General features: G+C 45.1%; 2 protein-coding genes and 1 long non-coding RNA gene across 19 annotated transcripts in view; 2 read left to right on the top strand and 1 right to left on the bottom strand.

Annotated features, from left to right (window-relative positions):
- Positions 1-4757, top strand: part of Nfrkb (nuclear factor related to kappaB binding protein) — a 6959-nt gene extending 2202 nt beyond the window's left edge. The window contains exons 6-11 of the mRNA XM_078190828.1: positions 24-358; positions 418-663; positions 726-959; positions 1030-2929; positions 3000-3320; positions 3420-4757. Of these exons, the coding sequence (XP_078046954.1) occupies positions 24-358; positions 418-663; positions 726-959; positions 1030-2929; positions 3000-3320; positions 3420-3860 (3477 nt within the window). The 3' untranslated portion in view covers positions 3861-4757. The remainder of the gene's footprint in view (positions 1-23; positions 359-417; positions 664-725; positions 960-1029; positions 2930-2999; positions 3321-3419) is intronic.
- Positions 4299-27578, bottom strand: Ip3k2 (Inositol 1,4,5-triphosphate kinase 2). 7 transcript variants are annotated; one of them, XM_078190829.1, is made up of 8 exons: positions 27271-27552; positions 23836-24869; positions 23100-23421; positions 22788-23028; positions 6038-6118; positions 5560-5922; positions 5034-5246; positions 4299-4874 (listed from the first exon to the last, which is right to left on the bottom strand). In XM_078190829.1, the coding sequence occupies exons 1-8, from the start codon at positions 27276-27278 to the stop codon at positions 4542-4544; spliced, it is 2595 nt and encodes an 864-aa protein (XP_078046955.1). In that variant the 5' UTR covers positions 27279-27552; the 3' UTR covers positions 4299-4541. The 7 variants fall into 7 exon arrangements, with proteins under 7 accessions (XP_078046955.1, XP_078046956.1, XP_078046960.1 ...); XM_078190830.1 differs by lacking the exon at positions 27271-27552 and having other exon boundaries at positions 23836-24887; XM_078190834.1 differs by lacking the exons at positions 22788-23028; positions 23100-23421; positions 23836-24869; positions 27271-27552 and adding exons at positions 14605-14976; positions 19631-19752.
- LOC144475198 (uncharacterized) lies at positions 9437-20528 on the top strand. Of its 11 annotated transcripts, none has more exons than XR_013494822.1 (5): positions 9437-9565; positions 9642-9695; positions 9972-11349; positions 11438-11812; positions 11906-14796. It is a non-coding gene; the product is annotated as an uncharacterized LOC144475198 (long non-coding RNA). The 11 variants fall into 11 exon arrangements; XR_013494823.1 differs by adding an exon at positions 20460-20528 and having other exon boundaries at positions 9560-9695; positions 11906-20399; XR_013494819.1 differs by adding an exon at positions 17540-17662 and having other exon boundaries at positions 9560-9695; positions 11906-17184.

Here is a 27578-nt window from a genome sequence, read left to right as displayed (position 1 = left end):
TTATTGGATAATTTCCGATTCAGATTCACCCGGAGCTAAACACCCAGGGTATAGCATTGGCAGATCTAACTCAGAGAGCACAAATCGGCCAGAAGCACAAACTTTCCCTCGGGCCATCGATGCGAATGACACCCGCAAAGAAACGAATCAAATTAGAACAATCCTCGCTTTGTCCACCCGCGCCAAGATTGATCAACTCGAACTCCATAAAACACGAGAGCGACAATAGCGATTATTCTCACACGACTGATGACAATAGGCATCCCAGTGCGTTGGACATGGACCACAGAATGCTGACACCGATCAAATCGGAGCCTGTCGATGCGTACGAAGTGCATCCGATGTCGAAAAAGAAATTGTATGTTATGCACTGTAGGAGTGTTCTGTTCTCTAATTATAAACATTTCATTTTTGTAGAAGCCCACCTACACCGAAAGGTAGTAAGTCATCCATAATGTCAACGCCAGAAATTAAGAAAGAGGTTGAGGACATGGAATACGAGGATATTAAAACGGAGCTGAGTAGTGGTATAAATGACGAGATTCCTACCGAAATGGAGGATGACGAAGAGAACGATAAGAAGGAGCTGGATTTAGACAGCATTGACATGATGCAGATACCTATCCAACTCGACGATGGAATCGACATATTAGACGACGTGAAGTATGTATTCTTGTCTCAGCGTATAATTAAGATTGATACCTTTATCTGCAACATTGGTTTAGATGCGAAGACGAAGGTGTTATGTCGATGCCAGGCAAGGAATTGAATGTTCCTACGAGCGACGAAGCTATCGATATCAACAGCGGAGCGGAATTGATGCAGGAAACACATACTTGTTTCTTCTCGCTTCTGAGAGATGCTTTCACCTCGAAAGGCGAATTCAGAATGAGCGGAGCTGAAATGAAAGATGCTGTTACTCTGTGGCAAGGGAATCCTATTTCACCATTGAATGACTGGTCAGTGTTATTAATAGATATTTGTTCCTGCTTGCAGCTAATTACTAACTGTAAATACTTGTTAACGCAGGTACTCTATGGCGTCATCTTGGACTGCACTAGTTCCGTTAGCCTTGGGATTTCTCGCAGGAGAGTATATTTACTCTCAAGATGTGAACGATCGTCAGGAACGTGAACCAGAGCTTGTACCCTACCTAGAAAACAAAGGAAACGGAGTTTACGCATGGATCGGTGCTGGCCGAGACTCAGACTCACGATTGTCGGATTTGTGTGCGAGATTCTTAATGCACAAGGATTCATTGGGTCCGCCATCATCTACTGCTGCTGCTTGCTCAGCGGTAGCCGTGAAACAACAGCCACAAGTGGCTCAGCTTAATTGTAATAATATTAACAGTAATTCTGGCAACGGAAATACTACAGTGAACGTTAGAGCCAATAGTCCTGCGATAGAGTCGATCAACGTTGATGGTGGATCTATCAACACAGTGGCTGAATGGGAACCACCACGGGCCTTGTGGCCTACCGAATGGAAAGTTCGATCTTCCACCGTGGACGAACGTGAAGAATTCAGGAGACAAGAGCGTATGCGCTACGCTGCCCCTCATAAAGCATTCACGTATAGGATGCATGGGTATGCGTCCGTCGTGGGTCCTGTTAAAGGCATTTACCAACATAATGTTGCTTCAGGATTGACTAAGGCTCGCGGACACTCGTTACTGGTAGCAGATCGTCCAAACTTCGTGACGATTCTAGCACTGGTCAGAGATGCCACTGCTAGGTTGCCTAACGGCGAAGGAACTCGAGCTGATATTTGTCAGTTACTGAAAGACTCGCAGTATATCAGAGAACAGACAGACAGCGATGACAAGGAAGGGTACCTGCACTCGGTCGTGTCCGGTGCCTTGGACAGATTGCACTATGAAACGGACCCTTGCGTGCGATACTATCCGCGACGCAAAGAATGGCTGTATCTTCATCGAGCACGTTCAGAATCTGAATTTGAAATGTATCACCAACAATTGCAAGGAGTCGCAAAGAATAAGAAGAACGTGGGCAGCATGTCTCGGAATAAAGCTCTGCCTCTAGTAATGAAACCTACCAACATTAACAAAGAGCAGTCTCCGAGCAATAGTAAAGAATCTACGCCCAAGAAGGAGAGAAAAATTACAGCCAGTGCGCAGCCAGTTATTTCCAGGAAGGAGCAAAAGAAGATCGAGGATAAGACGACTAACGAACATTGCGTTTCCACCGAGCAGTCTATTGTTACAAACGTGACAACGACCACAACACCCGTAATCAGTGCCGTAGGGGCTTCTGTGCCTGTCACATCTCTTCCCACTTCTTCTGCCTCGATCAGTACCGTTACCGTTGAAAAGGAAATTGCAACGAATGAGGTGAAACCGCTGATCACTACGACAGCTCCAGCTAAGAAGGTGGCCATCGGAGGGAAACCAGTTGCTGTGGTCAAGACCAGCGCGCAAAGTTTGCTACAGTCCAACCAGCAACATTTTCCTCATCATCAGATCCAAGTGTCCACTTCCGCTGGTTTACAAACTATCAGGCTATCTGGACACTCCGTGCTTCACTCCGCTCAGTCAGTTGCAGCGAGTAGCACTTCCAGCAATTCTACCAATGTAAACACCAACTTGACTACCATATTCCCTCCTGCCAAAGTGCAGACCCAGCAGCAACAGCAACAACCGCAGCAGCAGCAACAACAATCGCAGACTATTGTGACCAACCAAGGAGGAAAGAGCATTTTGCAGACCGCGAATATAAAGCAGCAGCAATCTCAGCAACAGCACGTTCTACCTGGAAAGACTCTGTTAGCTTCTCAGATTAAATTAGTTAGTTCAGGACAGATTAAGTCGCTACTGACGGGTCACGGTCTGCAAGGTCAGACGATATTTATCAAACAATCATCACCATCTGGAAATCAACCGCAACAACTGCAACAGCAACAGTTGAAGGTACTAAATTGCATGTGATTATGCAATGTTCTGTGGTATAATGTCTTCAAAAATCTTGATTGTGTTTTAGCAACAACAGCAGCAGCAGCAACCCCAGATTCAGCAACGTGTTGTAACCAGCCAGCAACAGTCACTGCAAACATCCGGTATGCAGCGCATAATTGCTCAGATCGGTGGGAAACCAATCGCTGTACAGATTCAACAGTCACCGCATCAGCAACAGCAACAACAACAGCAAAAGATATTGGCCAAAGTCTTGACGAGTTCAGGAGGCGGTCAATTAATCTCCGTAGAGAGTCTTCTTGCTCAAAAGGGGCTGAAGCTAGCAACAACTGCTAGTCATGCGAATCAGCTTAACAGGCAGGGAAAACAAGTCATGACTCAATATCAGGTATAAATTCGAATTATTTCCATCGCACTAGAACCATCGCTTAAAGTTAAAGAGTGGTGGCTTCTTAAAGTATCTGATACATTTTAATGAATTCCCCAGGTTGTATCGCAGGCGCAAACATCGTCAGGACAATCGAAAATCATTGTGAGCACTCAACAGTCTCAGCCGCAACAAGGTCAGACAGTACGAATGGTCACGGCCCAGTTAGCTGGCAAACCAATCGTCTTAGCTAGTGGCAACAAAAATGTCGGAGTAGGTGTGAGCAGCAGCGGAAGTGTGGTGCTTGGCAAGCAGCAATCGTCGCAACAACAAACGCAGCAACAACCGATTATCCTGCCAAGTCAATTGCTCAATATTAAGACCTTGCACGGCTTGAAAGTCATACCGACCCCAGCAGGCTTGAAAACCACTGGCGCTGCGGTTTACGCGCGAGTGATAGCGCCGACGACGATAACCTCAACTCAATCGACGGGAAACCAACAGCAGCAAACGATACAGGCTCAACAACAGCCAAGGAACAGCCCCTATAACGCACCCTGACAGAATTGATACTCATTCTTCCTTGTTTCATTACATATTTTTTGTTTAGTTGAATTGCGTGGGGTAATTTCGGTATTTGAAGTAAAACTAAAGCACGACACCCATGTAAAAAGCAGTATAAACATATAGGCGATGTTCGTGCATACAGTTTCCAAGAAGCGAGATTCTTCTTTGAAGTCATAACATGACGTAATAGCGAAGCTAACGCGAAATAAGTACACACGTGGGTCATTGACCTTGATTTCTATTAAGTGTCGGATTATTTACAAATGTATGGTATGATTTTTAAATACAAAAACACCTTTCGTTCTTTATCATACTCAGTTACACATATACATACACACGCACACAGGCAGACACACGCAACGTACACTTTCTCTCTTGTATCAAGAAGATTTTGCGGCGGCGTATTGTAACGTATAAATAAACCTTACGTAATTACCGTAGAAGATTAAATTATTTTTACAAAGGCTTTTTCTGCGGTCTATGTTATTGTGAATACCTAGGCGGCAAACGGCCGCCGCGTCTTTGGTCAGTTTCTCGCGAGGATTACCGTGAACGTTCTACAAAATGCGAAATATGTATCTATGTATGTACAAGACTTAGGGAAACAGCGACGCACAACAACGTCCTCATTCGTTGCGTTTTCACTGTGCGCTTCTCGAGCACGTCGACCAACAACTATGTCTGTTCAGAGTTCCGTATATCTTGAAATATGTCTATTAAATTGTTCACGCCTATCAAGTAGCCGTCCTCGTGGTTTCCTACCTGCCACTCCGCGTCGTGGCGGATGCGTGGCAGATGTTGAGGAAGGGGCAACGTTTTCGCAAAGTCGATCATCCAGATACCAGCATTTTTAGCGTCGTGAACGAACAGTAGACTGGATCCAACAACCTCGTGCGATGCAAAAAACGGAGACTCCTTCAGCGTCGCCCTTATCGCTTTCAATCGCAGGATATACTTAGCTACTGCATGAGGATAGCCTTCGACAAACCGTCTCAACGCTTCCGTCACCTGTAATTAATAGATTCATGATTCTTATCTCCACAATTTATACAAATCCGTAAAAAATTCTATGATATCTTTTTCTTATTTTTCTTGTCAGAAGTGTAATCTCGTTTGTTCGTAATTTACAGACAGCTCGAGTTAAATAGTTAGGCGCACTTAACAAACCTGTTCCCGCGTCCTGGTTGTTTTGAAGTCCTTAGACGAACCACCATGAGCAAGCTTGATGCCTTCCACACGAAAGCCGAGCGTCGCTGTGCTCGATATAGTCTCGCGCCAGACCATGTACCTCGGTTTAGTGACACCTTGCACTCGGCGTTCCTCGGCGCTTGGCGCGGTCGGATCCACCTGTACCATCTTCTCGTACATGTCTTTCCTTAACTGGGAGCAAGCTGCTATTAGATTCTGGTAAACCTAGCCTGCCTTATCCATCCGATTTAACACTTTGACTGCCACCTCATTCGCAATGCTTCGAAGTGGCAATCGTGGCAAATGTTTTTCGAGATATCTTGTAGCCTTGTTCAAATTTCTCACTACTTTGTGGTTCTATACGAAGATCCTTAGTAATAACTTGAAAGTTCATGAAAGGATCACAATAATTATTTGAATATTTTTTAGTTTGTGAAATCTTTACGAGAATTTTGCCAGTCAAAGTGTTAATTTGTTATCCACTTGATCCTGCATTAAATTCTACCTTAGGTCTTTCCTTGGCTTTCGCGAGCTCGGATTCGAGATAGGTCCTAACGCCAACCTTGCAGTCCATCACACAAGGATGCTCGAAGTCTCCCAGAAGATCCTGAAGCTGTAAGTAAGAGCATAGCACTGTCCTCTTGTTAACGCTATCCTTCTGACCAGTCTCCCCTGTTTCAGCCTCGTCTGCGTTTCCTTCATCCGTCTCCTTCAGATCCAAAACACCTTCAAACTCCGGCACATAAGGTCTCAGCACGTCATTCATCAGCAACCGGAAGCAGGCTTCCTCCTGGGGACAGAGTTTCTTCAGAATCGTCCCAGGTGTAGGCCCTGCTCGGAAGTTCCCTTGATGCCCTGTTAATTGCACCTGGACCAAGAAACAATTCTGTTCAATCATTCAGTTCGATGCCAACTACTATTACTATTGACTCAGTAGTCCCATTTTAGTTTACAGAAGAAGATACCGAAATAGTTTCACTCACCCACGGATATCTCTGTCTCTTATACGTCTGAAAGAACGGTGTCCAGTGAACGATATTCCTAAGCTTCCTCCATCCAGAAGACTGAAACCAAACAGAAACCCGATATCACTAGAGATTCTCGGCAATCCTATAAGCTCCCGAGATCGTTCGGAAACACGATACGAGGATCAGTGGATCCTCGCCGATCACATCGTAAATGGTCACGGAACGAGGATTACGTTTGCTGCTAGGAAGAGAGGAGGTTCATAAGGGTAGTTTATTAGCAGTCAGTAATTCGAAGGCTGATCCTCGTTACCTTGGGGACTGTTCGCTCGTTGGACCGTTCCGTGTAATCGGACTCCCACTCGGAACTGAGATCGTCACCGCTACCCTCTCCCCATTCCAGATTCGTCTGAGGTACCGCGAGCAGTTTCAGGTACTGCTGATAGCCTGAGCTTTTATTCAAGCAAGACTCGTCTTTGCGACTCTGTCCCCTAGCACATTTATCACACTTGTGTCTGTTTTTGCAGCGTCCGATCTCGTTTTCCGACACAACACTATCCACAACCACTTTCGGGCAGGATTCAATCCCCTTCCGACCTTCGCCGCTCGGACAACCATTCTGCAATCTTTCCAAAGCAGATTCCTTGCTGTCAGACTCAGTTTTCGAGTTCAGGTAACTTCTTTCCTTGTCCGATACAACCTTGTCATCCGTGTTGTCGTCGTCTTCGTTAGTTTTCTTCTTCAATCGTTGCTCCTGCTCTTGTGGCTGAGTTCGTAGGAACGATGGCGAAGGACTTCTAGAGGAGGACGGAGAACGACGATCTACGATCGACGCCGAGAACCGCCTGGACATCCTCTTGTTCCGTGATCTGATCATCTTCCGCAAGCCCAACGGCAGTTTCTCGCAATCATCCGCGTCCACGCAATCCTCTAATATCGATTTCGAGCACACTACTATCTTCGGCACTGTGATTCTCTCGATCTGCATCTTTGATCTCGACGATTTGCCGACTGATGGATCGTCGAGGTTTCTCTTGATCCTCTGATAATCCTTTTTTTCTAGGGTTCTATAGAAGCGTTCGTATCTTCGATTCGTTTTGTAGAATCCCGCCACGGTATTTGAAGAGAATTCGAGGAACTTAAGATTCCAGAGAATATAGTATTTTGAACCTTTATCGAACAATCTTTTTTTTTCTAACCGAACTATTTACACACTCCAATTCTTTTTCCAGAGTTCTGTGAAAGTTCAGTGAGAGGATAGCATACCAACAAATGGTAAATTGATCCAAGACAACAGCCGCTCCAGCTGTAAAGCAACACTTTCAATGATCACAAGCAGCCTACACTTTTGGTCTATCGTCCACAGAATTGTGCGTCTCCAGACGCATTCTCAGCAAAACAGGTACCGTGAAGACCTTACCGGACAGGTGGCCGCGTTTCACTTTTGCCGATGAGTTCTGTCCGAATACCGAGGAGTCAGCTCAAACTCAGCGTCTGCGGAAACAAACGTGCAACGGGAAACTTTCACGTTCTTCTGTCGTCGTCGTCGTCATCGTCTGGGGACCACGTTGCGATCGTTCGTAGATCTATTTCCGGCGGTTGCTGGATCGTCACTGCGTGATCCACGGCCGATAATCTCTACGAAAAAGAACGACCGTGTCGGGTCACCTCCTTATCTGCGGCTATCGGCTGCTTCTTGTTCAGCCAATCTCGAATCTCGACTTCGCGACCGGCGATTCATTCATTTTCCAATCCTCCCGCTGTCGCCGGCCAGCAGCCAGCCTTGTAATCGTTGTAATCACGAGATGCGACTGAATCGAGACACCTGACTCGACTGGACGTGTCCACCCACGTCGCGTGTTCACTCCGGGCCCGGGGTCCGATCGTGGAAAGCGAGCCGCGTGTGCTACTTTTTATTCGGCGAGGCGACACACGAACGGACTCGCATTACGCAAAATTCCATCGGCTCTGCAACTTCGAACCTCCTCCAGGTGTCTTCTACGAGTCGTCTATAGTTCCAAGACAGTGTCGATACCGCGCCCCTCCATCCCCCTTGTTCGATCCTCCGGTACACTCTTTATCTTCGGAACAATCAAGCTCCCGCTGTTCCAACTTCGCCTCGCATTTTCACATTGCTTTACTTCATTCGTTTCGTTGCTAGTTTATTTCGTCAACAAGCGGGTTTCTTATTCTTTGTGCTTGATTATCCGTAATTTTATGTTCCTCTCAGTTCCTCAGTAGCTCGATAATTTTTAGTTTTCTTTCTCAAGCGGGTTTCTTATTCTTTGTGCTTGATTATCCGTAATTTTATGTTCCTCTCAGTTCCTCAGTAGCTCGATAATTTTTAGTTTGGTCAGCAAATGAATTTCAAGACAGTCTGACGATATTTGGTAACTTCTTTTTACGCTAATCATCCTGCATCGACGAGTATCGAAAAGTGACTTGCTAGTTCGCTGGTTCCGTAAGAGAAATTGTAAAATATCGTCAGTCGATGCACCGTCACTGTGCCCCACTCGAATTCTCCAAATGGTACCGACGGGGCAATTAATGCAGACGATAGTTTGGAGACTCGCTTACTCTCTGGATCAACGAATGTTTATGGACATATAATATACTCAACCCGATAGACGAATCCACTTTTTACTGTATTATTTGTGCAACTTTCGTCACCTGTTTTTATTGCTATCTACATAACGTTTGAATTTAAATACATCGATCGATAAATATACAAATGAGAGGGTTCCATGATACAGTCCAATTAATTAGCTTGCAAGATTACCGTGACTGATAATGATCGCTGTTAATATTCGTTTCCTTTTGCACTACTTGCGATTCTGTCTTATATTAACACGATACATTAATGCAACATAACGTTAGCACCAATGCAGGAACTGTTCTAAGCAGTACAATCTCATCAACGGTATGTATATACACGTATCCTATTATCTCTCGACGGATCTTCTAAAGCTAACACTTTTTCAGGTAACAAACAGCTCCGAGGTTCGGAGAGTAACCGGATAACAAACCAGTGGATAATTGGTCGCCGGAGCAGTATCTCGATGCTAAACTAATCAGTATCCTTAGCGGGTCTTGCTCGGTGCCACGATCGCTGGATCAACACCGGCCGTTGGACTGGCTCGGCTGTTTATCGGTGCACATTCCAAATAACTGGTGTTTTGGCCTCTCGGACGCTCGTTACATAATTCGTGACGCTCACGCGTCGACGGTATACCGCATTTATTTCCATTTAAATGGTTTACGTCAACGTGATCGGGGCAGACCCTCGCGCGACAAGGACCCGCTTCGTAGTTTACGCTCGGTCGCGTGCGGAAACGTCGCTCGAGAGGATCAACGTGATCCTCGCGCGGAGTTCACGTGCATTCTCTCCCCTGTTTAAGCTAGAGAGAGCGGTGGAAATCGACGATGGGAATCACTGGCGAAAATTCCAGAAGGGAATCTCGATAGCTGTACTATCTCTAGTATCCACTCGTCGGCTCCAGGACTTCCGGTTGCGTCGCAACTACTGAGAGTTCTCCGCAGCGCGAGGTTCCAGCATCTCTTTTAAATTGCCTGCGACGATCTCGATCGTTTATTTTCGTCACTGTCCTCTCGATATTTGCAGAATCATTCTGGACGCACAGTCGTCTAGAAGTTGCCGAGTCAGTTCAAGGATAAGGTAAACACTGATTATGGTTCGAGTTAGAGAATGATATGTTAAGGACATATGGGCATGGTCTCGTCGAAGACGATAAAGTAGTGCAGAAGAGTTGAATCTCATTTAACGAGAGCGATCTTTCGCACTTTTACGACTGCGATATATTTTTTGATACAATGATAAGGAATCTAATGTTTAATTACTTATAATCATCTTCTCGCAATCTGCTTTCTTTTAAGCTTCCCTTCTTTTACCATCAAATGAACTATGCTCATCCATCAAATAATTTTATTACAGGAGCAACAGAATCGGTTTCCGTGGAGAATGTTTATCGTAGCACGATCATGCTGCTTCCGTGTACACGGCCGGGACAAGCAATTCCACACGGTTCTTCACAATCGCCGGTCACTTTTCGGAAAATTGCAATTGCCCTCCGAAAGTATGGTCCTGTTTTAAAGAGAACCAACACTAATAGACCGGATAATTATTACGTTCAGATGGCTTCCATTCGCACGGATCGCAAATTCACCGAGCCAAGCCGAGCCGAGCCGAGACGACGACTCGGCGATCGTTATGCGTCATCAACTAATTAACCAAGCGCTCGCGGTCGTCATTAGCCAGAGTTATCAGGAGCGGACGAAACACGCTGCTAGCGAACGTCACCGATGGCTAACCGACGCGGAAATTGTTATTTATTCTTATCGTCAATGCTTAAGTGCTTATCGAAGTCCGAAGATATGTGAAAAGAATATATGTATGGAAAGCGGACGGACGATGACGGAAGAACAAAAGATGGTGAAATTGCATTGCAAAAAACTATGGTAATTGGTTCCGTTCGTACTATGAACTTTGCGTCACCGATTTTTGCTGCCAGATACATAAATTGCAGCTTGTATTATGTTAAACGCGAGATCGCAATTGCCATGAATTATGTTCGAGAAAAAAAAAGCGACGCGTAGGCCAGTGACCCGGCACTTTTAACCCGTACCAGGCTCATTATGCATGCCTTTCGATAAAAACGAGCTAGGATGCGTTGGAAAAATTTATTTTGCAATCGTGCGATTCATGAATAGGTCACAAACAAGCTACAGTGATCGAACAACAATCAATCTTCCGTATTACTGTGAATTATCCCGTTAGATAGTTAAACCTTTTGCGGTCTTGTATCGAGCCAGACTTCTGTGCTAATTGTTATATTGCTGATTAACACTAATGCGAAAATTGGAAAGGTTTTCGAACTTTACGAAATAGTTTGCAAAGTCACGTATGAGAATGTTTCAGCAAACAAAAAGAGGGGAACAATTTGGACCGCAAAGAGTTAATTTGTGAAATAATCTTTTACATCTCGAATATGAAATAGAGGATAACGAATACAAATTATACAGTATACAGAAATTCAGCTCGTGTTGCCTGTCTGCTCAATTTCATTGTGATTTTCCGTTGTGATCACTGCGAGAGCGTTTGTTTGAGCAAAACATTTGCCGTCTTCGGACGCATGAATTTCTCTGCAAACAGTCTCCGAGCTTGCTAACGTTGTGTGCCTATGTCCAGGCGGTAGCGAGTGGCCGGATCGCTCCTGAACTTTTCAATGCACGTTCGTCCGTTCGGATTCCAGAATGTCCGTGCTGCTGCGAGTAAAAGGTCGCCTAGAAGATTGTACCGTCACATGAACAAGGTATTCAGCCCCCCCGGGGGAAGCGATCGCGAACTCCAAAAGGCGATTCAATTATTGGATACGACTAATATGGAGAACGATTTTACAGGTGCGCGGAACATGATCGTCGGCGAGTTTAAGAGAGCCATAGTAATTGGCATGACAAGGATTCTTTGCAATCAGGATGGAAACGCAATTCACTACTGGCTGTGCGAACGAGACGTTTAAGAGGCGTTTAATAGGTGCGTTAAACGACTACCATTTTATCAAATATCGATCTTTCAAAGAACCATTCGGTGATTTAGTAACAGGTAAGAAGCCTTGCGTTGACAAGTACTTCATAAGTTTTTAATATCCGTTGACCAATTGCCGAAAAATTATCCTTATCTTGTAATTCAGAAGAAACGACCTCTGAGAGGGAGAGATTGTTATTCGCGTATTTTCTAAGATTTTGTTACCAGAAAATATCTAAAATATCTACAACGTACGTACTTTTAACTACGGCATTTACGTGAAACGAGAAACCCGCTAATTTTCTCAGAAGAAAATTCCTAACAGTTGTATACATATTTTTCAGATCGTCGTTCATTAGGTATCATAAATATTAAGAGAAGGAGTAACAGATAAAGGATCAGACAGCAATGCAAGGATCGTGGAGATCGCGCCGCAAGCAATCTGGGAAAAGTGTTAACAAGCCCCGGCAGCGGATTGTCAGCGCCGATGGTCATTAATTTAATCGGAGGCGACGCGCGACTCTCGTTTCTAAATAGCGGGAGATCTTTACGCGATTCTCGGCCGTTGTAAAAATCAAACAACATCTCCGGCATCTGGTGCAGCACGCGTACAACGGCTGTCCGTCCCTGATGTCAATCCTCATTCGGCCGGTCGCTCGTAAAAGCTGCGCCGACAACGCGATACGCGCGTGTATTCACGGTCATTTCGCAGTTTTTCGTCTCTCTCTTCCTCTTTCTCACTCTCTCTCTGTCTTTACCACCAGCCCCCGCACGGCTGTCGCCGCCTTTTACAAGCCGCACGTGATTAATAAAACGAGCGCAAATGACTTTAAGCCGGCCGTTTAATTATTCAATTTTCACGCGCACGACGATAGTGACTCGCGATACCATCTCGCGTGGGATCAACACACAGCGAATCGGCATTTTAGGTAGAAATTATTCGTACATCATACTTGTTCGTAAGCTGTTCCATAGCTTTATCTATTTCATTCGTTGTAGTAACAAGCAAATATTCGTAAAACGTGATCCATAATTTATTTAAACTTCAATAAGCTTCTCAACTTATTTAAAGCTACGAAGGTCTTTTACAGTTTTTGGAGATACAATACTGCTATATTTACCATTTTCTGTGATATCTCGATAGAGCAAAGATCCACTTGAACGTTTGTAAATGCTCCTCCTGTTGAGATCGTTAGAGTCGATGGCCATACGATATCGGCAATGCCGTCTCGCAGAAAGAGTCTCTACGTCGCATGTCGTCGAGGTTTACGGGGAGCCGATGGTGCTCGTAAAGCCGAGACTATCGGGGTTAAGTGTCCTTTTTGTTTTTACCGTTGCATACGAATTCGATGTTGTTTCGCGATTAATAGCTGGCCGCCGGTCGTTTCTTGTCGAATCGACGAGGGAATCCGCGAGCGGGACGGCAAAAGGGACGAGAAACGGGGAGAGCTCGCGGACCGATCAAGGCGAAAACCCTTGACCCAGATGCCATCAGGCCAACAAAATATTCGATAAATATGCGCCGTGGCTCGGTCACCTCAAAATCGAATGATTCCGGCCTCTTTACGATGACTCGCGTGCGAGAATCCCGCATCTTTATTTGCTCTCTGTTCGGAGATTTATGCCCCGGCGACTGCAAGGTTGGTCCCTTATACATTTATAGCAAATTTTGTCGTGCGGAATCGAGAGAAAACAGATTTTTCAACGTTGGAACTAACCAGTAACGACAGTGATTGCTGGCATTACCTCGGTGCGTAGTGTTCACGGAAAAATGTGAAATCATGGACTGTAGTAGTTCCAGTGTCAACAAAGTTGTTCGTTAAGGTGATCAGCTTTCATATGGCTCCAGTTTTCAGCAACGTGGCCTTGGTAATGTGAATTTGCATTAAGATCCGCAGGAAATTCTGTTGACCGCGATCATGTTCGATTGTATTCATACTTTCAATTGATCTGGGTTCTTCTTGCGAACATCCAGCGGAACTCTTCGTGCTTCGCGGTGATCCTATTTATCACTAAACCTACCAAGTCGATTAAAATGAGCCATTTCACATTTTGTATCTCTTAGAATTATTGAAATTATAAAGACTCGTACATAGGAAATGATTCTATAGATTTCTTAATCCAAGTATTACAGAGTAACACACGTTGGTCATTTTTAACGCTTGGTATGTTTAGTGTTAGGCTCGTAGATTATTAATTCCAGGAGGTTTTATAAAATCTTCTAAAAATGCCAATTCTTATTTTCTAGGGTACGACGATCGTCTTCTCCGATTTGTTATAAGATGACGGCATGCTTCCTGGGTAAACGCCTGTCCAAAAAGTCTGCGAGCATGTAAACGCTCGTGGGAAGACCATAATAGCTGAAAAAATACTATAAACCGTGTCCATCGTGGAAACAGAAGTTCGCGGATCTTGCGAACGTTTAGGCCAGTTTCTCGCGTTGAAAGCGACAGGAAATTCCCGAAGGCAGATCGGCATTCCTCGGCCGAAGGAAACTAGAGCGGTCGAGAGAACTAATTGGTCCGCGCCGGCCGATTAGCCAATGGGATCGAAACGAGAAGGAAACACGGCCGCTAATTGACCGACGCGGCTTTTCTCGCGGACGGCCAAGTTGCATAAACCTTCCGAATGCCGATTTAAAAAAGCAGCCGCGAGGAAACCTCGAAGAATTTAGGCCTTTGCCTCCCGGCTTGCGCAACAGACCGATAATAAGTTTCTAATCGATCATCGAGCTGTCGACGTCTCTGCATTCATTACGCCGGCTGACCAGCGGCATACCGAATGAAAGTGAAACGTATCGATGGCTCGGCCGACGATTTCGAAATCATTTTAGTGCCTTTGTTTTTCGCCGATCGACTGACCGGCTGTCGCGAGCACACAATGTTCTTGTTAAACAACCTGACAAAAGGACGTTAGAACAGCCGGTTGATTGATTTCATTGATCAACCGCCCGAGAACGAGGAACCGCCGAGAACAGGTCCACGGACGTCGACGCACGACGACTACGAAAAGCATTTCAACCTTCCGATCTTTGTTAAGTTACCTTTTTCTGTCCAACCTGCGGCGGGCTGCGCTGATGCTTGTCGACGATGCCCAGTAAACAGTCGTCGCATTTGCAGTAGAAATTCCTACTCGACGCGGAATCGTTGGAGAGCAAAGAATTATAGGTGCTGGCACTGGTTTGACTGTCCATCGAGTCGGCTCTCCTTAGGAAAAGGCTCCTCCTCGGCAATGCTCCACTTCTCCGATCTTCCTCGTTGTTCTCGTCCTCTCGCAAACTCTGCTTCTCGATCTTCGCCAGCAGGATCTGCTCCATTAGATTTAACGTCGGAGGTGTCGAGAGCGTCGGCGACGATGGATGAGAGTTGCCGAGTCTCTTCTCTTGCTCCATTTTTCGGTCCATGGATGCTGGGTCCTTTAAATATCCCAAGATTCGTTTTCTTGACAATTTAGCGCTGGACAAATTTCAAGGAAGACCAGAATGCTCTACAGCTATTTTTTCCTCTAGACTTTCTCAAACTTTATCTCTCTCTCTTATGTTGCTACCGACGACTAGCTCGACGATAGAAATAAGTCCTAACAGATACTATTTCTCATTTCAACTTTCTCTCTCGCAGACTTCCCTGACCATCGATTCTTCTCTCGATTACCTAACAATTGCCATCGAGGAATCAACGATGAGAAGTCCAGAGAGTAATCTCCGCAACTACTAAATTGATCTTCCTTTTATTTAGATTTCTTTTAACCTTCTCTCGCCGATCCAGCAGCATTTACAACCAAGGATTTGTCGCCGAGCAACTGATCTAAGAAGTTGTTCAGTTCAATCTTCCTGCATCCAGAATCCTTTGCGCTTCGAGTCTTCTCCTGGCAATCAATCTTTCATCGTTCGTTATCAAGGACTCGACGATTGGTTTAAAGGGTCAACGATACTGGGAGTTGGCTGAACAGTTCTCCGTTTTCCTCGACGGACCAAGGGGAATCCCAAGGATTCTAGAATTCAGTTGGTCGATCCTCCAGGATGATTTTCCGGAACGATCGGCCGCACGACGCTCCTCTGAACGATCCAGCCGTCGAACTGCGACATTTCAAACGTACACTACGCGTCTCAACTCTTCCACGAACGTTCTTCGAAACACTAACACCCGCATCGAATTCATCGTCGTGTGTCGTAGCGAAAAAAATGTGTAACGGCCGTGACACTACACGCGGCGGGATCAATTTCTGCGGACTTGGTAGCGTTCCCGGAGAGTACTCGGGTAATTCGCTCGGCGGTCAATTGACAGCAGCTAGAGGGAACTGCGAAAACTGTAACCTTCGAGTTAATCTAATAGCCACGCTATACTACTCCTTTCGCTTTGTTTTCGCTGAAAATATACGAGCTCCGCCTTGCTTCGAGATCTGTATCGCGACCGACGGAATAGATCGCGCGTAAGGGACTAGCAGGCACGGTTCGCGATTTGGTTCCGCGTCGTGTCCTTGGGAGGCAGGAGAGACTCGCGAGGATACGGAGAGACCGGGATAAAGCGGCGAGCAGGGTCCGGCTGCACGCTTTTCCTCTACTGACCCGAATTGAGTGCTTCCTGTTCACCAGCCGGCCGCGTATTACTCGATCATCTATCGCGTGTATCACCTATATGCCGCCCGACAGCCAGATCTCGCTGTTCTGTGAACTGTCGCGGTCGCGCGCACCTGATAGGCTGATGCCGCAGGTGGTAATCGTACCTAAGTACCCATGGGAGGACGGTTGCTTCGCTAGAGCCGGCCGAGCACTGGCAGTTTGGTTTAGGATTACCGAGGTCTGTTGACCTCGCACTATGCCCGTGATTTACACCCTTCTTTGTGGGGTGTCGAACGGTCTGAGCACTTATTGGGGATAAAGGAACGAATGTCAGAACTAGAGTGGCTTACAAAAGTATTCGTACACCTTTTGAAACGCAATAACTTTTTTCAAACCAGGCTAAATGACTTTAATTCTTCTTACATGGTAGAGAGACTAATTTACTAAACAATGACTGAAATGTTTTTTTTTTTCAATTTTGGCATTACTTGAAATGACAAAAATGTAAGCTTTTGGTTTTTAACTTTTTTTTATTCGAGCCTATAGATCAAAAGCTTGCAGTCGTTGAAAGATTTAGTTGGCTAATTTCACTATCATCTGCAAAAAATTCAAGTCATGTAGTCCAGTTCGACAAATGACATTGCGTTTCAAAAGGTGCGCGAACAACATGTAATCTAATCGCTAGATTGCGGACGATTATACAAATTATCGAATAAGAAATAATTCACACGGAGGAACTTTGCAGATTCGAAGAAAAATTGCCAGGCGAAGTCGGCGTTAACCGAGCCGCGAGAGATCTCTAATCGTCATAAGTGTTTCCTGGCGGAGACGTCACCGATAGGAAGCAACGTAGCGAGATTTTTTTCCAGCATAAATCTGCGGTTCCAGCGCCGCGGCGCAGAGACAAAAGGTGTTCGATTACGTCTCTGCTTGCATAATGAACCAGTATCTGATCCTCCGATTGACGTAATCCATTCGCCTACCGCGCCGATGATCATCCTCCACAAGCTCTTTGTCTCGCACCTCGCAGAAAATTTTCCGCGGTCTCGTACGTCGCGCTCGGCGGTGAGACTCTCGAAATCTGTTAGGTCGAGTCATGAGTAACTTCCTTTGCATCTAGGTAAAACCTGTTATTCGTATCTAGCCATTCTTAGTCACCGGCCAAACGAATTTTTGCGCTCGCTAAATAGCTATGGATTCTAAATGAATGAAACTAAAAAGAAAATAGAAAATAAATAAGAAGAAAACAAAATAAATAAGAAGAAAACAAAATGTATAAGAAGAAAACAAAATGTATAAGAAGAAAACAAAATAAATGTCTCATAAAAAGACGGATGCTATTTATGATTCGACCTAACGCTTCTCGAATCAGCACAGGCACGCAGAATCCGTATTAATCAAACTGTTTGAGTAACCGTAGGCGATCGTTTAAACCACTGTCACAACAAACGGATCACCTATGCCGGAGGACTTTCACTAAACCTTCGTCGATGATCTACGCGCGACGATTTATGATTTCTGTCGTGGCGACCGGACAATAACCATTAATATCGCGGAGAATCACGGACTCGTAACTAACGGAGAAACGAAGAGCAGGAATCGTTATCAGGGCGAATGGGATCATTGTTATCAGCGATTCGGCCGATCAATAACGCGGTATTGCAAGATATCGAACGATCAAGAATTAGAAATATGATTATGGGAGCCGACCAAACATCCCTGAGTACATCATCTACCATGGTTTTCAACCCTTGGATTCATAAAGTGAGCTATTAATTATTATTTCTTAGCGATTATTCAGTATTCAAAAAAAAGCGGTCGAGATGTCCTGGACTCGCACGGATGAAAACTTGGTACACAATCTGCTAAATATGGGTGTTACCAGCCCGATAAGAAACGCTTGGAACTTGGTCTGCCGTGAAAGGAAGCTGGCTGCCTTTTAGCGGTCACGTTCTAGCCGAGACTGTCTTTGAGCCGCGCCGCAACTCCGACTGACTCGAAGATCGCCAAAGTGCAATTCGAATGGGGTAATTTAACAAGCAAGGAAAAAAGTTCGCTGCGGTGAATAAAAAATGAGGTGTCCAATTATAAGGTATGGCGTGCTTGACTATTTAACTGGGCGACTATTTCATTGTGAATGGATCCCAAGGTAAACAAAATTAAAACAATGTGAAAGAGTTACACAACGAATTAAGATGGAAACGAGAATTTTCTCTATGCTATTGCTACCGAAAAGCTCGATGGAACACCGTGGAACTTTCATAAACACTATGGGACTTGCGGGAGGCGATTACATCGAGTGGAGCTATTAAATACAACAGGAGTGCCGCCTTATTCAGAAGCAATATGAAGCTTTTGTTTTTGTCATGTAACGCAGGATAAGGTGATAAGATTCAACGACATTGCTTATCGGTGTTGTTGCTAATCATTCTCCGTCCAAAGATATCTATTATTTATTGTTGTCAACAATAACACGTTGGATAAAACAGTATGTATTTTACTCGCGTGACGAACCTGATTCTGAGAACGAAAATTAATCTTTCTTCGAAACGCCAACAGATTCCAGACTGTCTTGAGAAAAATCGAAACTCGTGAATTATTCTCCTTACTTTTTCGGGTTAAACGGACCATCGCTTTTACTTTCGATGAGGTACGAGTCAAACGGCTTCTCGCGATTAGAAAACAAATCGACACGCTGGGATTTCCGACGACCCACGTCCGCGATATTATTTTCGGTCACGCCGCACGATGTTTTATTCATAACGCGTACGTGTCATCCCGTGTGCAACGCGAATTTTCTATGTCGCGGAGTATGGAACGCGTGGTTCGATCGATAGACACTCGGTCAGCGTACGCTTAGAAAATCTGCGGCCTACAATTGTCTGAACGTTTCAATCGCGAACGTCGCAGCGTCATTGTTCCGCGATCGAAACAAAGAACACCTTGCAAACAGAGTCCGTTCGAACGTTGAATGAAAAACTCTTCGACAATGATTTTTCTAAAATCTACTACTACCTCGATTGCTCGTTCCTGACCTTCGAAACGTTTATCCTTCGCTGCTAACTACGAATGTGTAATTTCCTCGAAGGATATTCACGAATTCAGAATTTTTGCCACGCTTATCGTAGAAGCGCCATTGAACTTTGGAGAAGAATGTTCCCACTGAACGTGAGGATCGTTACTAAAAGAACCTTCGAAGACATCGTGCAGGAAAAGATGATGAATCGTTTAGAGCCTGGTTTTTATTACGGAACCTTCGAAAACAGCGGGCAAAACAAGATAAACGATCATCTAAGGTTAGATGAACGTCTACTGGTATCAAAATCTCTTGAGGGCACTCCGCGAAACGTGTGCGATCATCTTCGAAAACAAGATAAGCGATGATTTAAAGATTAGAAGCACCTAGCGTGCAATTCTCCTAAGCTCCTAAAACATTTGGCCGGAAGAAAATGATCGGGGGAGATCATCCGACATCCTGCACCGAAATGGTATCGTGAAAATCTCGAAATACCTTGCAGAGCAACGCGTCGCAAGCGATATTTCCGTCGAGGATCTCGTCCAGATGGTCGATCCTAAGTAGGCCGACGGGCCGCTGCTTTCCACGCTTCATCTTCTGCGTCCTCCAACTTTCCTCTTGCCGGAGACGCAGTCATCAGGAGCAGATCGCCGCGGAAACTAGCCGACCGCGAAATTGTCGTCGCCTCCGCGGTGCACATTATCACCTGGCAATATTTGTTGATAAGTGCCCGGCCGGCGGCGAACACGCGACGAGACCCCTTCGTGGAAATCGTTGCGCGTTGCTTATCAGATGGCAGTCGCTGACGAGTCGCAACTGCGCGTCACTGATCCCAAGAACCTAACCGATTATCGCTAAACACCTGTTCCGAACAGTTCTTCGGTTTATCATGATGCCTACTATGCTTACCACGTGGATTTGACTCGAGACCGCGGCGCACGGTCAAGGTTTAGAATTTCAGAGCAACAATCCTATCCTACAAAAACTAAGTCGGCTAAGTGATTGACTCCCGCTGATAACGGAACGAAAATACACTCTTCCTGACCAAATCCACCGCACGATAAACAGAGGCCAATTCGCCGCGCTTTATTTAAATCAAGTTCGCCTTCCTCCTCCAGTTTCGCTGGTATTCTATTTTTTCCCGACGCGGTGTGGAGTCATCGGGATTAATGATACGTCGCATCGCGTTTCGATCCTATACATATATGGGTTCCACGAGCTCCTAATCGATGCCTGCCGTAATCCTCGAAGGATGCGTTTATTGGTAAGTCGATCGGAACACAGATCTTCAAGAATATGATCGAAGTAACAAGTATCGTCGAAGATGCAGCGAACTGTTCCAGAAGAGGTATCAACGATTTTTCTGGCCATGTTGATAAACAGTTGAAATTTGTAAGTTGCGGAGCGAGTATGATATAGAGATTTGTATGTACGAGGAGACCAGCTGACGCAGACTGACCGAATCCTATGGTATACGGTGTCGCGAACGGAGACACTGCCGAGAGACTGCACACCGCCGTCACCGGTCCTCCACTGGCTCACTGTTACCACATCGACTACCTCGACTAGACTGGAGATGCCTCGAGCTTGAACTTTCTGGCTCCTTGAACGGGGCGGGATAATGGAGCATTTGAAAGTAAAAGCCTGTAGACCTATTCTATCTATGCGGGCCAGCTCTGGAAACGACTGGTCTTATAATCAGTGACATAGTGGAAACATTGATGAACGGACACATCCTGCAGGAGCCACCTCAAACTATTCTATTCGACTGTTTATTATAATAAAGTGTTGCAGACAAAAGTTGTAGTATCTCGGATGGAGTTTAAAATTTAGCAACTGGTTTTACTACTTTTGTTATATTGCCTCTTTATAGAGTCGATTCTGATAGTTAACTACAAGAAGATTTAAAGAACAATCAAAATGTCTCAGATGGTTTTATAAAAAATGCAAGATAACAAAGATCTAATTAGTACATCACGAAGTCCTCTTGCTACTGTACAACTTTTGTATGAAATTTTCAATCAAATAATAAATGGTTGAACAAGAATCGGATACCGCAGAAGTTGTTGTTTCATTAGGTGAGTCACGTATTTCCCACAAATTATTGAAACTAGATGGATAGCAAGGGATTGACTATAACGAAGAATGGACTTAGAAATGCATTATTCCCGTATGAATAATTTAAACAACGTGGTTAGCCAACGTAGCATGGTGATGCTTCGATTCGGCCAAGGTCGCGCGAATTGGCATTGATCTCATTTGTTTCACGTCCTGCAATAAAATTTTAAAGGTACCATTGAAAAAACTATTCAATTAACGTGCTACAAAGTTTGCCAGTCGGAATTGAGCCCAGAACTAGCATCAAATTGTACCCGGCCTCGCTTGACCGCTATCGCCGAGAATCCGGTTCCCAAGCTCAATTCCACGCTCGTGGAGAGGAAAGGCGCAACTAGTGACGTCAAGCAATTGTGGAATTCACAACGGTGTTTATGAGTGGTGGTGGTTCTTGCCAGGTGATAGTCGGGCTACGTCAGAGGCACAGCCTATACAAAAGTCGCACATTCGGTCTGCTAGATAAATTAAACTACTGAATGCGGTTCCGGTCTCGCATTTCCAATACCGTGAAATTCCCCGAAACTCTTTACCAATCCTCCACGCGGATCAAAGAGAGATGAATTTATGGGATCTCGGAGAGCGGCGGGTGCGAGAGGCTGCTGAGACGAGGAAGAACAACATCGGCTGCAGCGCTCAGTGCGCGTCACTGTAACCCACGCAAAGAATGCACAAAGCGATCGTGCACGTGCGCGACGGGTTTGTAAACACGTTGATCCATCCGTATGGAAAACGAGTATGCAGAGACAGGGCCAGGCATGCTACGTACAAAGAACGGGCATGCATAACAGAATTCCGACGTTCGCTGCATTGTTGCGAGACTCGTGTTCCAAAAAAAAGCGACGCGTGTCTTCTTCAACAGTCTGTATCTTTTTCTAGGAAATTTTTCAAATACCATTCCGTGCCGATATCAATTTCTTTCGCTTACTGAAACGTTCAAGAATAATTCTGTGATAAAAATAAGCCTCCAAACGTGGATATACAGATAGAGATAGAGAATAAGAGCGCTTGCGTACGAAACATAGATAAAGCTGAGCCTCGCACAGTCACGTTCCCGTTTTCATTAAGCGTCCCTAAATACCAACGCGAATTCCGTATTCGTCGTATGAACGGTTCGTTTGTTCACGAACTGGAGCACAAGCGTGACGTTGCGTAAGATAAATTAGCCGCGTGTTCGCCGCACGGCTAACGAGCGTGCGGTGGTGGTGTCGTGCTAAACATAGCTTTTTCCTTCGGTGTAACATTGAAATATTTATACACCTGCAATGGAAATATGTCAGAACAGGACAGACACCGAGCTGTTCAATGAATTTATGGTAATTTTATTTATCTTCGCCTCCGCTCCTTTCGTTCACGGAATCTTTCCCCTTGAAACAGTTCCGGACTCATCGTTACGATACAAGATACAATAAGAACTATCCGACGAGACGGGTTTCTGAGAACTTTCAGAGAACTGAGAAACCAATCCTTTCGGATTCTTTTTCTATCCTTCCTTTCTTATCTGAACGAAAAAAAGCGATAACGGTGGTTTCAAACTTACTCTGGGCTTCGATGGCGGCTGATCGGTCACGTCGGACTCGTCACCGCTGAGACTGGATGTCGTCGAGCAATCAGAGATCTTTCTTGAAGGAGGAATATCCAAGAACTCGACCTTTGCCTTTTCCTGCAGTTCTTGAGAGTTTTCTTGAGTATATTGTAGCAGTTGAGAATCCAGCTTCGAATAATAGGAGTTTGTTGAATCTAAACAGGAGTTCCGTCTGTTTCCAGGTTCATTGTAATTCCTAGATAAAATGTTTCAACATTATGAACAGCAGAAGTAATGTATTATCAAACAGAACTCTCGTGCAGGTACCTTGTAGCAGTAGCATTCATAGAATCAATACACAGACAACAGGAATCTGAATGTCTTCTACTGCGACAAACATTCAGGAATTGATTGTCCAAGGATTCTCGAATCTCATCGCAGTCTAGGCAGGAACAGCTGCTCGCTTGACTAGGTGTGCCACTGGTTCCTTCATATTTCTCAAGCTCTAGGTCATTTCTTTCCAGTTTTTCGTCAAAATAAGAGTAATCTGAGTAATCACTGACAACAACACTCGGCGTTCTCCAATACCTGGGCCTCCCTTCATTTTGCTCAACTTCGTTTCCCTCGACTGCATTTGTGCTGTCCCACCCTACAAAGTGTATTATTTAGTACGAAATACCTATTAATAGACTTCCAGTAGCTAAAGTAAGAACTTAATGTATTTCACAGCAAAATATATCCATTAATATGAACTTCCAATTACAGAATTAAAATTCTGCTAAAATGAATAGCTTCAATGAACAGAGAAAGGATCAACGAAAATATTGCAAAATAAAAATCGACTTACATGATCACGGTGTAAATTCAAAAGTGTCACTAAGAAAAAAGGGAATATGAAGAACACGCGGAACGATGACGTCAGTGTGCGCAAAGCGCGTGGGTCAGGGGAACGTGTTTTGAACGGACGTGCCCCCTCTCGCACCGCAAGCGGCAAGAGCAACTGGTGTCACGGCATCACACGATCCACACTGCACATATTACACATATATTGCATCCCCCTCACCTTTGATTTGATCCTCGTCGCTCAAGACCGCGCTGTCGGAGCTGCAGCATCTAGTGACCCGTAGTTTGTGTCGTTTGAGCTGGTGCGTGGTGGTCAACGAGGCTAGGTCCTCGTCGCTGGCCGCGGCGGAATCGAGGCTCCAGCATCGGGCGACGGATCCCCTCCTCCGTTCAGGATCGGCCTCGATCCCCTCGTCGCTTTGCGGGCTCTTACTGAGCGACCTGACCACCGGCATTCTGATTGTGTCGAACTCGTCGTAGGTCTCGTTCGCCTCGATCGGATCGACGATCGGTGACTCTTGTTCGTGGACCTGTTGCTTCTTCGACCTCATCGCGCGGCCGGCCTCCTCGCCGGCTTCACGATCACCGAACAGCCGCTCGAGGCCGTGCACCAGCTCGCATACCGATGAACCACCCTCGCTTTCGGCGACGTACTGATACTGATTCTCCACGATACCGACACGCCGTTTCCGCGAGATCTGACTGCCGCCGCTCGAGACCGAGACCGAGACGTTCCGTTTCCACGACGATTCCTCCGCGCCGACGATCGGCTGCTCCCGCTCGGGTCCCTGTCCGCCTCGCGACAGCTGTTTCGACTGTTGCCGACGTCTCAGCACCGTGTAACCGTCCTCATCGCGTCGGCCTTGTTTACGAGAGGATTCCCATCGTCCTCTCCGCACTAGGTCGCCAGACGTTCGATTTGAAATACGGGAGACGCATCGCGCACCGTGCCTAAACCAATCGCGACCACGGCGTCGACGCTGGTTCAACCAGCCGCCATGTTGAATTCCGTAGACCACGCGGGAGCTAGACGGAAAACGTACGTCGATCATCTGACCTGGTTTCATAGGCCGGATACGGGGCGATTTTGAAGGATTTCTTTCGCGATCGGCAACCGTCTCGTCTGCACTCCGGATTCTGCTCTTCTCGGTCGCAGCATATTTCCTCGGGATCGGATAGCTTTCGTCTTCTTCGTACGTTATTCTCACGATCTTCGAGAAGTTCACCCTCTTTTCGATCAAGTTCCTTCTCGCACTGATATTGTTTCAAGGCCGATTTCCCAAGATGTGTGGTACACGTACAGAAATTGATAGAAAAACAATTTGTCGTTAAAATATTTTGAATATGATTTTATCTCATTGACAACGTGAACCGGCTGAGATGAGGTGAAATACGATTTGAAATCGAAATTCGAATTAATTTAGCAATACTAACTTATGTTTATGGTGTATTACAAAATACTGAAGTATACGAACAGTGTCTATGATTCTAGATTAATGTGTGTAAGAAGATCAATGAATTTAAATTTATCACTGAAAACAAATGAATCATCTACTGCACGTATTCTAAGACAGTATTGAAAGTTCATGCCTCACTATTTTGCTAGCATGGTATGATTCCCGTGTGTTTACTATTACGTCCCACTTTAGGCATTTACAATGACCACGTTCTAAAAAAATTCCTCGAGACTGCAACCAGCATTTAGCATTCCAAATATATATCTTTGTACGAAAACCAATCAAACCAGTTCATTATTGTCCGTTTTTTCTTTTTAATCAGACCGCGCATATTCGTTTCCTTTTTCGCGTTACGCTATGAAAAAAAAATATGTAATAGCAGAAATAATTATACCTGAATCATAACATAATCATAAACTTCTTTACTTAACTGATAACTAAAAAAATTGTCTCACTTTTCGGAAAACAGCTCTTATTACAAAAAAAGCATATTTCATACCATCGTGCACATCAAAGTACCTCTCCTCCAAAAAAGTTTTCGTTCAACGACGAAGTGATTTTACGGTAACACACGCGCACGAAGGGACATAAATTTTTCTAGTAACAACGTAGTTATTACGAGCTCTTATCTAATCTCGGTATAATACTATTACACACCTCGCCGTACCCCGTTTCGAAATGATCATTACCATTTACGCTTTTCTACGAAATAACCCAAAATAACATCGTAGGTAATTCCGTTGCGCCAAGAGCCTTTCGTTCTACCAACGAAACGAAAACACTAAGAACTGGTGTTTTCGCGAAAGCCCGGTCGATCGAAAGAAAAAGATGACTTTTCGCAAATCGGATAGTCCGAGTAAGAGTCAAGGACCGGGTATCCGGGTCGAAGAAATGCGGAGGGAAAGATGCATGGAAGAGGTATGCCAGGGTTGCTCCTTGCTCCTGCAATTGACGTCACAAGTGCGTCATCGGAGGCAAAGAAACAAGAAAGTGCGATTGAATGATCGCGCGGCGGTTACAGCGGCCGCGTACCGCTGCCTGCTCTCGTGTATCGTTGCTTCTTTCTCTTTCTCGACAAACGGTCCATTATCTCGTCAGTTCAAGTGCCCCTTGGCCACTTGAGCCTATCTGTGCTGCGACCGTTCGTTCGTTCGGTTGTTTCATTGTACGAAATAACCGTGCACCGCAACGAGCGGAATTGCGAGCCTTTTCTTCTTTTTTCGCCGCTTCTCTTTTTCTATCGCCCACGTATCGGTTTCCAGCGGCTGGGAACCGTTCCCGGTTACACGCTGCACCCGGCGCAACATTGCGGTGGCCGCGAGATAAGATTGCGAAACGGGAGGTCCGTTGTCATTTTTACGTTCAGGAAACGAGTGGAAACGCGTAAATACATAAACAGAACGTTGTCTACGCAAATTCAACGAATCTCGCCGACAGAGGTTTCCAAACCAGATAGTGGTGACCACCCATGATCAACGGGTAGTTCGAGCGGGGGTTGTTTGGAAGTTGATCCATGAAAAAGTTTTCCGAAGGGATCAATTCGAATTTTGTATCTGCTTTCGTTACGTGTCGGTTCAGGGGATTCGAAGACGTTAGAATTGCTGGGAACTTCGATGCGCGGGAATAATTGTGTTGAAATGTTTTCCGATTATGTCTACGATTTCGTAAAAAGCGATAAGGTTGTTCAAAAACAGACGCACGTAAATTCGAAAGGGATACGGATGTCGGTCGCATGCTTTGTATTTGGAAGTAGGAGAGAAATTTGATGGACAAGCTAGAACGATTTCTTGGCCTTTCTATTTGGGAATTCAAAGATGATTCGTACGGAAGAAGGCTAAACGAGGCTGTGTAACCAGGCTCATATTTGTGACGAAATCGGGTCAATGTCGGCCCAAGGCTAATGACTCGTTCGTGTTCCAGATAAGTAATAACAAATTGTGCTATTATACCAAACATCCGGCGGATGACATTCTACAGACAATTTTTAATTCGTCCGATGGTTCTATAGGATCGTAATTCGGAATAATAGCAATTTGAATTTTCCAGCAAGTATTACAAGACGCTAACTGCGTGCGTAATGGCTTCTGACGTCATTTTAATGGCGCGGGAAAGATTCGTACAAAAAGAAAAAATGTGTTACTAACGTGCACGAAATAAATGAGCAAAGGTTGTTTCCGATTTCACGTTGCATTTCTTACCTGTCCATCCCGACGTTGTATTCTGCATTTTATTCAGGACCGAATAACATGAAAACGAATTGGAGCAAGCATCGAATTTATAGTACAAGAGTAATTACCAAAATTTGAAAGAAAAAGAATTGATTTTCAAATTGTTCAATGTTAACAAGCAACTCGTCGACAACGCGATACGATTCGATTCTTGTGCTTGAAATTCAAGGAATTCGACCGGACGTCCTCGACGTTCATTATCGCTCGCAATCACCACGAGTGTTAATTTTCGATCGTGGTAACTGGATGAAGCAATGTGTACGATGATTGTACGTCAA

This window comes from Augochlora pura, chromosome 9 (genome assembly GCF_028453695.1).
Source record: "Augochlora pura isolate Apur16 chromosome 9, APUR_v2.2.1, whole genome shotgun sequence".
In the NCBI taxonomy this organism is placed as follows: Eukaryota; Metazoa; Arthropoda; class Insecta; order Hymenoptera; family Halictidae; genus Augochlora; species Augochlora pura.
This window is presented reverse-complemented; position numbering and strand designations above follow the sequence as displayed.

What these genes read in the sequence shown, in the direction of transcription:
- Ip3k2 (XM_078190829.1), bottom strand. An exon ending in CGACGAGGATCAAATCAAAG is followed by an intron (nt 23,422 to 23,835) that starts GTGAGGGGGATG and finishes TACACTTTGTAG; the next exon opens with GGTGGGACAGCACAAATGCA. An exon ending in CAACCAGGACGCGGGAACAG is followed by an intron (nt 4,875 to 5,033) that starts GTTTGTTAAGTG and finishes TATTAATTACAG; the next exon opens with GTGACGGAAGCGTTGAGACG.